The sequence below is a fragment of the Geotrypetes seraphini genome, chromosome 10 (genome assembly GCF_902459505.1).
Source record: "Geotrypetes seraphini chromosome 10, aGeoSer1.1, whole genome shotgun sequence".
Lineage (NCBI taxonomy): Eukaryota > Metazoa > Chordata > Amphibia > Gymnophiona > Dermophiidae > Geotrypetes > Geotrypetes seraphini.
In genome coordinates, this window is record NC_047093.1 from 129,031,268 (window position 1) to 129,045,654 (window position 14,387).

Below are 14,387 nucleotides of genomic sequence, written 5' to 3' on the forward strand. Positions count from 1 at the left end.
TTTTGCTGGCCTATATTGTAAGCATCTCTCGCTGCACTAGGGAGACGCGTAGGACCACCTAGGTTCGCCTAAGGCACTTAGGCGTGCTTAGGCGGTCTTGCGGGCCTCCCTAGGCTCCTGGAGGCACCTTCAATATAGGTTGCCTGCCTGGGAAGCATTTTTTTTTTTAAACATGCGTCTCGATTGACTGATTAGACAGCTGTAGGACGCCTACAGCTGCTTAAAATCAGGACGCACTTTGCAGAATCCGGACCGTAATATCCAGGAATCAGTGATGAAAGACAATTCCATGTGGTTAGCAGTGATATTCAAACTGCTGAATAGCTAAGTGGACAATGTTGGGACAGCCTTCTTGCTTCCCTAACATTATCTGGATAGTTATGCAGTTAGCAGTCTACATATCCCCGTTAACTAGCTAACCTCAGTCTCCACTCAAGGTCTCTCCATGGACAACCTCAGCACTCTCAAGATGGTGTCAAGCAGGGCTGTAGGGTTGGTGCACAAAACCTTTAACTCTGATGCCCGGTCCCAACAGGATGTGGCTTCCTAGGCTAGCTACCGCAAGGTGGGGGGGAGGTTGGGCCAGCGTCAACATCAGTGGCAGGTAGCTTATGAAGTCGCATCCTGTCGGACCAAGCAGTAACATTAGAGGAGGGAGGAGGGAACTAGCCTGGGGGGGGAAGGGGCACAAAAAAAATGTGAGTCCAGGTCTGGAGCACAAGGCACCAAAGCAGAAGTAGGCCCAGAGCACCATAACCCTTTGAGCCAGCCCTACCTAAAATAATGCACATTTTTTTCCTATTGCATTAGAATAAGAACTAATCACCAATTGAATCATTCCTGCCTCCCCTGCCACTGGTAAGGTTTAGATGGCTATGCAGTGTATCTTCACTTCCCAAATGCAATAAAACTTGTTGTAGTAAATATTGTCCTTGTACAATCAATCATTCTTTCTAGGCTGGACTATTGTAACCAAGAAAAGTCTCCAAAGACTTCAGCAGATCCAGAATACTCCGGCTAGGTTGATCTTCGCAAAAAGCAAATTCGATCATGCCTCCCCGCTTCTGTCAAAACGTCACTGGCTTCCAGTAATTTCTAGGGTTCACTTTAAATGTGCCTGCCTAACATTCAAGATCTTACATGGCATTCTTCCTCCTCTAATTCCACTATCTCGGAATTCTGTTGCTTCCAGATCCATCCAGAAACTTAAACTATCTGTCCCCTCGTTAAAAGGCGTTATCTATGCTGGTAAATTAGGGAAATCTCTTTTCTTCAAAATCACCGAGCTTTAGAATAACCTTCCTACCCAGCTGCGGAATCTGGGCTCCTTCCAATCATTCCGAAAACATCTGAAAACTTGGCTATTCTCAAAAATGTAAATCTCGCTGCTCTCTTTATAATCACTAATTTTTATAATGGTTTTTTTTCTTAAAGTATAGGTAAACCATCTTTATAGAGAGGGTGCAATATATAAGCTTTAGGTTTAGTTTAGTTTAGTAAGAGAATTTGTATAGGACTGGAGGAGACACTGACCTCTCCAAACTGGCCTTCTCCGAGCTTCTCTTTGAAGGTTAGAAGATTCCTGGGGAACTCTTCAACAGTCACATCTTTCCCAGACAAGAGATCCATCGTGATGGCGGGGACAGAGTATGTGTTGCTGCCCGTTACCCCTTGCAGGTTCTCAATATTAGCTTCAGCATAATGAGGGACTCCATCGGAGATACTGATAGATGCAGGCTTTCCAGCACCACTGCAGCCTGGAAGAGAAGGGATCAACATTAAATCTCTTTAAGTACAAAAGACAGGCCATGTACAACCTCTTCATAGCCTCCTACAGGCTGCATGCAATAAGTAGCCTCACTGAAAAATTATAGTCTTACTAAATTATAATTTTTTTTTGCTATTAGGATTTTATATAGTTTTCTAATTTTGCAATTTGCAGGGTAGTTTTTCCCACTTGTAGTTTTCTTCCTATAAATATCTGCTTTAACTCTATGTAAAATTGACTTACACCTCTGTCATGTGTTTTTCCCCAAACCTGAAGAGGAAGACAGTGAGACTCAGACCCTTTGGCTGAGTGATTTCCACCCTAAGGCAAGAACACCCAGAGATTTTCTGCAAAAAGTGATCTTAAGAGAAACCCTTGCACTTTATTCAATGGCTATAGCACTCAGATTGCATATGTACACGATCCTCCAAGTTTATTATTTCTTTGATATACCGGCTATCAAAAAAAGTATCTAGGACTGGCTCAAATGCTGAGCTTATATGTACACTCATCCACTTCATTCTGGGGTGCAAAGTACTACAGTCAAACCTCGGTTTGCGAGTAATGCGATTTGTGAGTGTTTTGCAAGACGAGAAAAACACTCTTGCAAATCATGCCTTGCAAACCGAGCGTGGACTCGATTTACAAGCCCCCCCCCCCCCTGAGAACCGGCATCGCCCACCCATGTATGTAGTGCATTGGAAGGGTTTTGCAAGAAAAATGTCCATGTGCTACTTTTTGGATGTGCTCCTTTTTTGAATATGATCCCCCAGGTACAAAATAACTTCCTGTATATAATATATAAACCACTTTGAGTGTAACCACAAGAAGGCAGTTATCCTGAAAGTTTGACTAGCTGAATATGTTCCAAAGACTGGGTTGAGGACCCCTGCTCTAAGCTATATCTGTTGGGTGTTACTTATAAATCTGAAGCCACTTTCACAAACACGATGCTGATCCAGATTAATACATTCTTTTTGTTCTCAAGGGACAGTATTGATAAATGGACAAATATTTGTTTATGCTAGAATCTGAATAACATTTCTTATGGAAAAAAGGCAAACCAACATCTTCAATTACTTCTCCAGGTTTAGCCAGAAGTTGTAGCTTTGAACTGTCCCATAATTTGTTAATGATGGTAGGGAGCCCTGTCCCCTTCCTGCCTTCTCACCTGCCTCTTCATCCACTGGAGCAAATTCAGGGAGCTTGCGAATGAGGTGAGTTGGCTCTTGATAGTCGGAGCCTAGAGGGAAGATTCTGTCGTAAGTGGAGTTAGACTCTTGCTCACTGGGGGAGGCAGAATGCTGATTATGATTGTACACACTAGATTCACTTGGCAGTGAAAGGCTGATAGTTATATCCTCATCCAGCATTCGTCGGGAAGCCTACAATACAAGAAGAGGAGAAACGGGAGACTGTGACACTTCTGATAGAGGAAAGGTGACAAACTGTGACCCGTCGGCAAAAGAGACATAAGAGACCATACTCTTACAGCAGGAAGAGGGCCAGGAAATGATGCGTTAAGAGGAAGAAAGCTGAGACTCCACCCCGGGAGGAAGGAGAGAGGAGGCCTTTTCAGAAGGAGGGCGATTAGAAGCCATGACACTTCAGGAGGAGAGAGAGAATTAACAGAACGTCAAATGAAAGACTAAAATTGCTGCATACATTTTATTGCAGGGTGGCCGTTTGGAAGTCCTAAAAACTGCCAATCTTATGCTTTTTTTATCGAGGAGATATAGGCACCTATAGGTGCCTTTATGTAGTAGGTAGCCAGAACCAGTCCCCAGACCAAGAAAACAACAAATGTTTTGTGCGCGCGTGCACGCTTTGAGGACTATTTCATTTTTTTTTTTTTTTAATATTCTTTATTCATTTTGAAAACTTACAGCAAGCGTACAGGAATATATCATTAGTAACAACAATAACACTTGTAATTCTCATATAATTCTAAAAACATAAAAATTATATCCCGTCCCACCCACCTTCTTTCAAATATTATAATCAATCATATCATAAATATAATATAAACATATAATTTAGTGAAATTTCCAGAAAAACTTCCCCCCACCCTCCCCCCTATGTGCACATATATTCATCCAAGGAAAATGATGTTTACTCCTTACAATATCGTTCCAATGGCCCCCCAGATCTTTATAAAATTATTATAGTTCCCTTTCTGTATTGCAATTGTTCTTCCCATCTTAAAAATATGGCATACCGAATTCCACCAAAATGTATAATTAAGATTAGTATAATTTTTCCAGTGACGGGACTAAATCGCGTGAGACAACGGCACGCCGACAACTGAGCGCAGACAACTGAGCGCAAGGTTGACGGCGCGCCGAAGAAAAGCACTATTTTAAAGGGCTCCGACGGGGGGGGTTTGGGGGGTTGTAACCCCCACTTTATACTTAAAACTGAACTTTTCCCCTAAAAAACAGGCAAAAAGTTCGGTTTCAAGTATAATGAGGGGGGTTACAACCCCCCAAACCCCCCACAACGCCAGCGCGATGTCTGTTAAGTAAAATAGGGGGGTTCCCCACCAACACCCCCCCGTCGGAACCCTTTAAAATAGTGCTTTTCTTCGGCGCACCGTCAACCTTGCGCTCAGTTGTCGGCTCGCTGTTGTCTCGCGCGATTTTGTCTAGGAACCAATTTTTCCAGTTACTGGTGATATGCTGAATAGCAACCCCAGTCAAGATTAATAATAGTTTGTTATTATGTGCTGATATTTGACTTTTTTTCCTCATAGACATGCCCAACAGAATAATATCATAGGATAATGCAACATGGTTTTCTGATAGACAATTTACTTGAGTCCAAATTGAATTCCAAAATAATCTTATACAGGGACAATGGTAAATTAAATGATCAAGTGTCCCCGCTTCCAGATTACAATGCCAGCATTTATTAGACTTATAGCGATTGGTTCGAGGACAGTTTTATTAAAAAGCATCTGTATTTTAAGCATTTCTTCTTGGAGCCTATTCTAGAAAGGATAGCAGGCCTCTCCTTTCCTTTTCTGTTACAGTATACCAGAATAAGCAGTTTTATACACCTCCATCTGGTTCGACATGAACACTTATGCCAGCTATAGAACATAAGAACATAAGAACATAAGAATTGCCGCTGCTGGGTCAGACCCGTGGTCCATCATGCCCAGCAGTCCGCTCACGCGGCGGCCCTCTGGTCTAAGACCAGCACCTTAACTGAGACTAGCCTCACCAGGCACGTTCCTGTTCAGCAGGAACTTGTCTAACTTTGTCTTGAATCCCTGGAGGGTGTTTTCCCCTATAACAGCCTCCGGAAGAGCGTTCCAGATTTCTACCACTCTCTGGGTGAAGAAGAACTTCCTTACGTTTGTACGGAATCTATCCCCTTTCAACTTTAGAGAGTGTCCTCTCATTCTCTCTTCAGTACCTTTTTATGTTCTGTTCCAGTAGGAACTTATCCAACCTTGTCTTGAATCCCTGGAGGGTGTTTTCCCCTATAACAGACTCTGGAAGAGCGTTCCAGTTTTCTACCACTCTCTGGGTGAAGAAGAACTTCCTTACGTTTGTACGGAATCTATCCCCTTTCAACTTTAGAGAGTGTCCTCTCATTCTCTCTTCAGTACCTTTTTATGTTCTATTCCAGTAGGAACTTATCCAACCTTGTCTTGAATCCCTGGAGGGTGTTTTCCCCTATAACAGACTCTGGAAGAGCGTTCCAGTTTTCTACCACTCTCTGGGTGAAGAAGAACTTCCTTACGTTTGTACGGAATCTGTCCCCTTTCAACTTTAGAGAGTGCCCTCTCGTTCTCCCTATCTTGGAGAAGGTGAACAACCTGTCCTTATCTACCAAGTCTATTCCCTTCAGTATCTTGAATGTTTCGATCAAGTCCCCTCTCAATCTCCTCTGTTCAAGGGAGAAGAGGCCCAGTTTCTCTAATCTTTCGCTGTACGGCAGCTCCTCCAGTTATGTCAAAGCTCAGAGCTAGGGTAGATGCTTGAACTTAGATTCAGAAGATACATATATAGGGGGTAATTCTCTATCGGGCCTAAAGTTAGGTGCTAGGATGGTGTGTGCTAAACGCAAGTTCGGTAACGACAGTTCCCCGTGGAAATGCTGATATGGAACACTAACTTAAGTCTGCATTTTCGCACCTAACTTTAGACATGAGCATTTACGCCAGCTCAAAGGCCTGTGCAAACGCTCGCACCTAAGTACGGGAGGTTAAACGTGTAAATAACAGTATTCGGATCTTTTCCAGATAAGCCCCGCCAAAAAGTTAACCCCCGCCACCCAAAAAAGATGATAAAAAAGAGGCGCGATCTGTATAAAGTAAACGCCCCCCCCCCCATCGGAGCCCTTAAAAAAATGGTCGACAGTTTATCCTATTTTTTATAATGTTAAGTTTCATATCCTCTTTTTTATAATCTTTTTTGGGTGCTCCGACGGGGGGGCGTGGGGGGAACCCCCCCACTTTATTTTATACACATCGCGCCGCGTTGTGGGGGGCGTTGTGCTGAGAACTTCACTGGTTAAGGTGGCGTGCGCTGGCAAAAGGTGGCGGGGCTTATCTGGAAAAGATCCCAGTATTCTACACCATCATAAGAAAGACGGAGGGAAAATTTTGGGGGCAAAAACTTTGTTTCAAAAAAAAAATCATATTCAAAAAAGCTTTTTTTAAAATGATGCATAAGAACATAAGTATTGCCCTTGTCGGGTCAGACCACAGGTCCATCGTGCCCGGCAGTCCGCTCACACGGCGGCCCCTCAGGTCCATGACCTGATAGTGCTCATACCCTAAAACTCTTCGCTTAAAGTCCTGTAGAGTAACCCTCTATCTGTACCCTTCAATCCCCTTCGCTTCCAGGAAGTCATCCAGTCCCTTTTTGAACCCCAGTATCGTACTCTGTCCTATTACCTCATTTGGAAGCGCGTTCCAGATGTCCACCACCCTCTGAGTGAAGAAGAACTTCCTTGCATTCGTTTTGAATCTGTCCCCTCTCAGTTTTTCTGAATGACCTCTTGATTTGGTTGTCCCCGCTAGTCTGAAGAATCTGCCCCTCTCCGCCTTCTCTATGCCTTTCATGATTTTATAAGTCTGTATCATGTCTTCTCTCAGTCTCCGCTTTTCCAGGGTAACCTTTCGGCATATGAAAGGTTCTCCATTCCTTTTATCATCCTAGTTGCTCTCCTCTGGACCCTCTCAAGTATCGCCATGTCTTTCTTAAGGTACGTTGACCAGTATTGGACGCAGTATTCCAGATGTGGGCGCACCATCGCTCGATACAATGGCAGGATAACTTCCTTCGTTCTGGTAGTTCTGATAGTTTAATGTAACGCCCTAACTGCAAAATAATCTTAGGGGGAAGGCTATCAGACTGTCTTGAGCAACCAGACCATCGGATCTCTTAGAATGCCCAGTTATTTCAATGTTCCAACCAGCATATATTGATTCTTAGACAACGCTGTTATAAAGCCTACTCACTCCAATTCAGACTGTGTCCAGCCAGCCCGACGTTTCGCTATTACGGCGTCTTCAGGAGCTGAAACTGTGGCAGGTTTTCAACTTCTTTACCGCTTCCTTTCATTATAGATTAGCAACTGCACGGGTTCACAAGCCCACTCTCCCCGCAGACAGGATGCAAACAGTTCGCTTGTGAACCCGTGCAGTTGCTAATCTATAATGAAAGGAAGAGGTAAAAAAGTTGAAAACCTGCCACAGTTTCAGCTCCTGAAGACGCCGTAATAGCGAAACGTCGGGCTGGCTGGACGCAGTCTGAATTGGAGTGAGTAGGCTTTATAACAGCGTTGTCTAAGAATTAATATATGCTGGTTGGAACATTGGAGAATACTGGAGAAATGAAATAATACACACAGACTATGAGGTGGAACAGCTTTAGTTTCATCAGAAAAGGCTTGGGAATGGACTGAGTACAAGCTCCAGGTTTTCTTCCAATGCATTCTGGGATAAGACAGATTTTAGTAACTAAAAGTGCAATATGGATTCATTTATGTTTAATGTACAATATAGTGTTAAGATTTGTGTTATTTAATAAAAATACAGTATATTTAAATAAAAAAACCTACCAAATTATGACAGATTAAATTATAACTTTTGTTGGAATTCTGTATGCCTTATATATAAAATGGAACGTACAATAGCAACACAAAAAAGGATATTTTGGTAAATTTCAGAAAATTTGGAGACCATTAACAGACTTTTGTAATGAATGTAATGATGATAACATTTTCCCAAAGTAAGATATTTGATAGAAGGGGAAAAGGTGTATTATTTTTATTTATCTCATAATGCATATGAATATATCAATAATCTTACTATATTTGTATGAAATTCTGTTACGGGAAGAGATAGGGATGGGAGGGTTTCTATTTAATAATAATTGTTTTGATATTAGGTGTATTACATAATATTCAAGATATTATAGAATATAAATATGTAATGAAATATTATATTTAATATGTTATATGAGAGTTAATCAAGTATGCATTTATAAGTTCATATGATTTTATCTAACACACTTATGCAATATGTAATATGCAAAATATTACATATTGCATATGTGTAATATGCAAAAATGAATAAATAATTTAAACATAAATAAAAAAACTTATCTAGTTATATTATATGCAATGAATATGTGTGTTATCTATTTGCACACACTACTACTAATATTAATTATTTCTATAGCGCGACCAGACGCACACAGCGCTGTACAGAGTCACAAAGAGTAAGAAAACAGTCCCTGCTCCAAAGAGCTTACAATCTAAACAGCCAAGACAGCCAAACAGGATGTCATGGATACAGTTAAGGGGAACGGTCAATCAGCTGGCTGGGTTGGAGGGCAGAGGGGAGTAGAGGACAATCAAGTCATTGTGACATCACTGATGAGGTTGGCTCTTATAGGTTGAATGAGGCTTTATGACATCACAATCTCAGCTCTGCTTCCCAAAGACTGAAACTCTTCACACTACTACGACTATGAATTATTTCTATAGCACTACCAGATGCACACAACGCTGTACAAAGTCACAAAGAAGGCAGTCCCTTCTCTACAGAGCTTACAATCTAAACAGACAAGACAGAAAAACAGGATGCCATGGATACTGTTAGGGGGAACGGTTAATCAACGGGCTGAGTTGGAGGGCAGAGGGGAGTACAGGACAATCGAGTCATTGTGACATTACTGATGAGGTTGGCTCTTATTGGTGGAATGAGGCATTATGACATCACAAGCTCAGCCCACTACTACTACTACTATGAATTATTTCTATAGCGCTACCAGACGCACAAATGCTGTACAAAGTCACAAAGAAGACAGTCCCTTCTCTATAGAGCTTACAATCTAAACAGCCAAGACAGCCAAACAGGATGTCATGGATACAGTTAAGGGGAACGGTTAATCAGCTGGCTGGGTTGGAGGGCAGAGGAGTAGGGTTAAGGATTGAAAGCTATATCAAAAAGGTGGGTTTTCAGTCTGCTTTTGATTGTGACCCTCAAGGACCAAGATTGCCCACCCCTGCTGTAGCAGCACCATCCTCCCCCTATCATTCAGCCTGGATATAGACAGACAGACAGAAGTAGGCAGAACATTTTTCCATAGAGTTGATTTCTGGGCCTACTGCTTTTGCAGCAATTCGTGTTTACCTTTTCCAGCATTTTTTGCCAAAATTGTCGCCACAGGATGATAACAATGATAGCAACTAGGATAAAGATGATTGCCACCAGGCAGCCAATCAGGATGCGAGTGTTGCTGTCATCCACTTTAGGTGTTGGGTCTGTAATGGGAAGAAGAGATCTAGTTACTATGCTTGATTTAAGCACTGCTTGAATTAAGGTCCGATACTCACAGAAGTATCTTACACATGTCCAACTGTGTGATTCTGGGCTGATATACAAATAGGACACCCTCAGGTTAATATGCAAAAAGCAGTTATACTTTTGGTTTCATGCCAAATGTATAAAATTGCTTTATTTTCAAATTCAGAGGCATTCTCCCTCAGATTCTATAAAAATCACTTGCCAAATTCCTAGAGTCTAAATCTATTAATATTTTAATACATTCCTTGGTAATATCCAAAATAGACTACTGTAACTCCCTCCTTCTTAATATCACTCAAAAAGAAAAAAGAAGGCCTCAATTAATCCAAAATACTGCCGTGAAACTGATCCACAATGCGAAAAAATATGATCATGTTGATTAAATCCCATTGGCTTCCGGTAAGCCACCGCATTACTTTTAAATTACTGTTTTTAGTTTTTAAAGCTTTGAGTTATAATGAACCACAATTTATTAATAGGTGGTTAATCCCATACAGCACTTCACGATCTCTCCGCTCGACTTCCCACAATCTTCTTTCCATTCCCTCGATGAAAGTTACAAGAATTAGACGGGAAGACATGTTTTCTGTAATGGCCGCCCAATCATGGAACCTCCTACCTCAATACATTAGAGAATTAAAAGATTTACCCTCACTTAAAAACATATCTTTTAAAGATGCATATGATTCCTAGCTTTCTAATTAACAATTTTTATTTAAGTATCCAAAATTACCCCCCCTTTTTGTTCATTCCTGTTATGTTTTTCTTTCTCTCCTATTTAAAGATTGTAACTTTCTCCCCATTTTCCCACACAATTCTTGTAAGTTTTAACCCACAATATAAAAGTCATTTTGTACTTCAGCACCAATATTTTATCTGCGTGGATCCAAGATATGTGTGTATCTAAATTAGTTTATGAGCTCTCAACAGTGAATTAATAGCCTTTAACAATCGATAATAGCACTAATTTGGATTATTGTACACATCTTCCTGTGCGCTATTCATGCCTAAAGCCTCTAGCGCATAATTGAAAAGGAAACTTGGGCAGGGGCCTTCCAAAAATGTGCGGGCTGTTTTATGGACTAGCGCCATTTATGCGCTCAAATGCGATGAGTTCTGCACCGGCATTTACATCAGGTTTCAGCTGGCATAAATTCTGGCATTCAACTTTAGGTGTGAGAGTCTGTCCTAATTGCTCTTTAGAGAATAATGATTAGAACCAATTTTTGCACCACTAATTTGAATGCCATTTGCTGAATCTAGTCCTTTATGTATATAGCATTATACTGTAGGGTGGGTGGATTCAGTATAAATGTACAATTATCAATAAAAATATACAAATATGCAGCAGTTAACTATAACATGAAATCAACCAGTTGCTTATATCACAAATGATATACATAAAATGATGTTGACTATAAAGCATACAACTAGTGTCTCATGTCCAGTACATTTAACTATGGCTGATAGTATGCGTGAAGAATTCCCAACAAGCTTCAAAGAATAGCTTCAATGAATAACTCATATATTATACTCATATGATTTCCAGATCATTTATAAATAAGTTAAATAGCACCGGTCCCAGTACAGACCCTTGTGGCACTCCACTGTTTACTCTCCTCCACTGAGAAAAATGACCATTTAACCCTACCCTCTGTTTTCTATCCGATAAACAATTTCTAATCCACAACTGAACTTTATCACCTATCCCTTGACACTTTAATTTTCTCAGGAGCCTCTCATGAGGAACTTTATCAAAAGATTTCTGAAAATCTAGATACACTATATCAACTGGCTCACCTTTATCCACATGTTTATTCACACCTTCAAAGAAGTCCAGCAAATTGGTGAGGCAAGATCCCCCTCGGCTGAACCCATGCTGACTCCGTCTCATTAAATCATGTTTGTCTACGTGTTCCACAATTTTATTTTTTATAATTGTTTCTACCATTTTGCCCGGCACCGAAGTGAGGCTTACCGGTCTGTAATTTCCCGGATCTCCCCTGGAGTCCTTTTTAAAAATCGGCGTAACATTGGCCACCCTCCAATCTTCAGGTACTACAGACAATTTCATAAAGATGTCATAAGAACTTGCTAAATAAATAGGATTTTAATGATTTCCTAAATTTTGTATAAGACACTGAGGTGATGAGAAGTGTACGAAAAATCAAATCCCAGAGCGCCAACTGATAAACAGAAAAGAAGGAAGACCAGTAGACAAAATCTGCTAACCATTACATGTTGAAGTTAACTTGGATATTCATTGTGGGACCTAATCCAAGCATTGGTACTGAATATTCAGACCACTATGAATTGGCATTCATTTCCAACAATATGGGCAATGTCAAAATGACATATCCCATGTTGGATCATGTCATTATCAAATGAAAACAAGGAAAAAACATTTTATGACTTGCAGATAATGGTGTGTATTCTTTCAAGAGCGTGCGTTTCATTTGCTAAGAGGGTATCCATTGCGCACGTGCACTGGGGACCAAATTCTAAAAATGGTGCTGAAAAATTAGTGCCAAAAAAAATAAGCGCTAAGTGTCATTCTACAAACGGCGCTCTGAACCCTGGTGTAAATCTTCCTGCCTAAAATTAGGCGTGAATTCAGTAACAGTGTGTGTGCAAATTCTTGGAATGCCCGTGAACCACCCGTGTCCCTCCAATGGTCCCTGTTATCAACTGTGTGTGTAAGAATTTATGCCCGCATCTTTACAGAATAGTGCCTAGAAAGATGCACATGTAATTTCTAATTCCTGCCAATTAATGCTCATAATTGAGTTTTAGCACTCAATTATCAGCGCTAATTGTCTCATAATGCAATTACATTGCACACGCTCAAATTAGTGCGTGCAATTTTGAGCGCTCTATATAGAATTAGGGGGACAGCGTGCATTCTTTCAGAAACAGGTGCCATCTTTGCACAAAGCACACCTTCTTTCAAAAGAGTACACCCTCACCAACTTTGCTCCTGTGATGGAAAAATAGTCAAAAAGAAAACAAAAATAACCCCCCGCTTTTACATAAGCGCCCAAGCGGTTTCTAGTGCCAACTGGGGTGCCGAATGCTCTGCGCTGCTCCGACACTCAGAGTTCCTATGAACGTTGGAGCGGTAGAAAGCATTGCAGTTTTGTAAAATTATCTGGCTGCCCATCCCTTCAGACCAGTACCTAGATGTTAACCTCGAATAGTCTGGACTCAGTTTAGAGTAGGAGTGGGTTTCTAACATCTCATATTTACTTGAAAGAGGTTTCTAACCTCTTAGATTCACCTGGATGGGGACAGATTTCTAACACATCAGCCTCACCAAGGATGTAAAGTTTCTAATACCTCAGACTCTTGAGGAGAGGTTTAAAATGCCTTAGACCAGGGGTAGGGAACTCCGGTCCTTGAGAGCCGTATTCCAGTGGGGTTTTCAGGATTTCCCCAATGAATATGCATGAGATCTATTTGCGTGCACTGCTTTCGATGCATATTCATTGGGGAAATCCTGAAAACCCGACTGGAATGCGGCTCTCGAGGACCAGAGTTCCCTACCCCCGCCTTAGACTAAAACACAGAGCCGTATTCCAGTCGGGTTTTCAGGATTTCCCCAATGAATCTGCATGAGATCTATTTGCGTGCACTGCTTTCGATGCATATTCATTGGGGAAATCCTGAAAACCCGACTGGAATACGGCTCTCGAGGACCAGAGTTCCCTACCCCCGCCTTAGACTAAAACACAGAGCCGTATTCCAGTCGGGTTTTCAGGATTTCCCCAGTGAATCTGCACGAGATCTATTTGCATGCACTGCTTTCGATGCATATTCATTGGGGAAATCCTGAAAACCCGACTGGAATACAGCTCTCGAGGACCAGAGTTCCCTACCCCCGCCTTAGACTAAAACACAGAGCCGTATTCCAGTCGGGTTTTCAGGATTTCCCCAATGAATATGCATGAGATCTATTTGCGTGCACTGCTTTCGATGCATATTCATTGGGGAAATCCTGAAAACCCGACTGGAATACGGCTCTCGAGGACCAGAGTTCCCTACCCCCGCCTTAGACTAAAACACAGAGCCGTATTCCAGTCGGGTTTTCAGGATTTCCCCAATGAATATGCATGAGATCTATTTGCGTGCACTGCTTTCGATGCATATTCATTGGGGAAATCCTGAAAACCCGACTGGAATACGGCTCTCGAGGACCAGAGTTCCCTACCCCCGCCTTAGACTAAAACACAGAGCCGTATTCCAGTCGGGTTTTCAGGATTTCCCCAATGAATATGCATGAGATCTATTTGCGTGCACTGCTTTCGATGCATATTCATTGGGGAAATCCTGAAAACCCGACTGGAATACGGCTCTCGAGGACCAGAGTTCCCTACCCCCGCCTTAGACTAAAACACAGAGCCGTATTCCAGTCGGGTTTTCAGGATTTCCCCAATGAATATGCATGAGATCTATTTGCGTGCACTGCTTTCGATGCATATTCATTGGGGAAATCCTGAAAACCCGACTGGAATACGGCTCTCGAGGACCAGAGTTCCCTACCCCCGCCTTAGACTAAAACACAGAGCTGTATTCCAGTCGGGTTTTCAGGATTTCCCCAATGAATCTGCATGAGATCTATTTGCGTGCACTGCTTTCGATGCATATTCATTGGGGAAATCCTGAAAACCCGACTGGAATACGGCTCTCGAGGACCAGAGTTCCCTACCCCCGCCTTAGACTAAAACACAGAGCCGTATTCCAGTCGGGTTTTCAGGATTTCCCCAATGAATCTGCATGAGATCTATTTGC

At 41.8% G+C, this 14,387-nt stretch overlaps 1 protein-coding gene across 1 annotated transcript in view; it reads right to left on the reverse strand.

Moving 5' to 3' along the window:
* Window positions 1–14,387, reverse strand: part of DDR2 (discoidin domain receptor tyrosine kinase 2) — an 88,206-nt gene that overhangs the window by 13,428 nt on the left and 60,391 nt on the right. The window contains exons 10-12 of the mRNA XM_033961168.1: window positions 9,426–9,556; window positions 2,940–3,153; window positions 1,534–1,757 (exon numbers count right to left, since the gene is read on the reverse strand). Of these exons, the coding sequence (XP_033817059.1) occupies window positions 1,534–1,757; window positions 2,940–3,153; window positions 9,426–9,556 (569 nt within the window). The remainder of the gene's footprint in view (window positions 1–1,533; window positions 1,758–2,939; window positions 3,154–9,425; window positions 9,557–14,387) is intronic.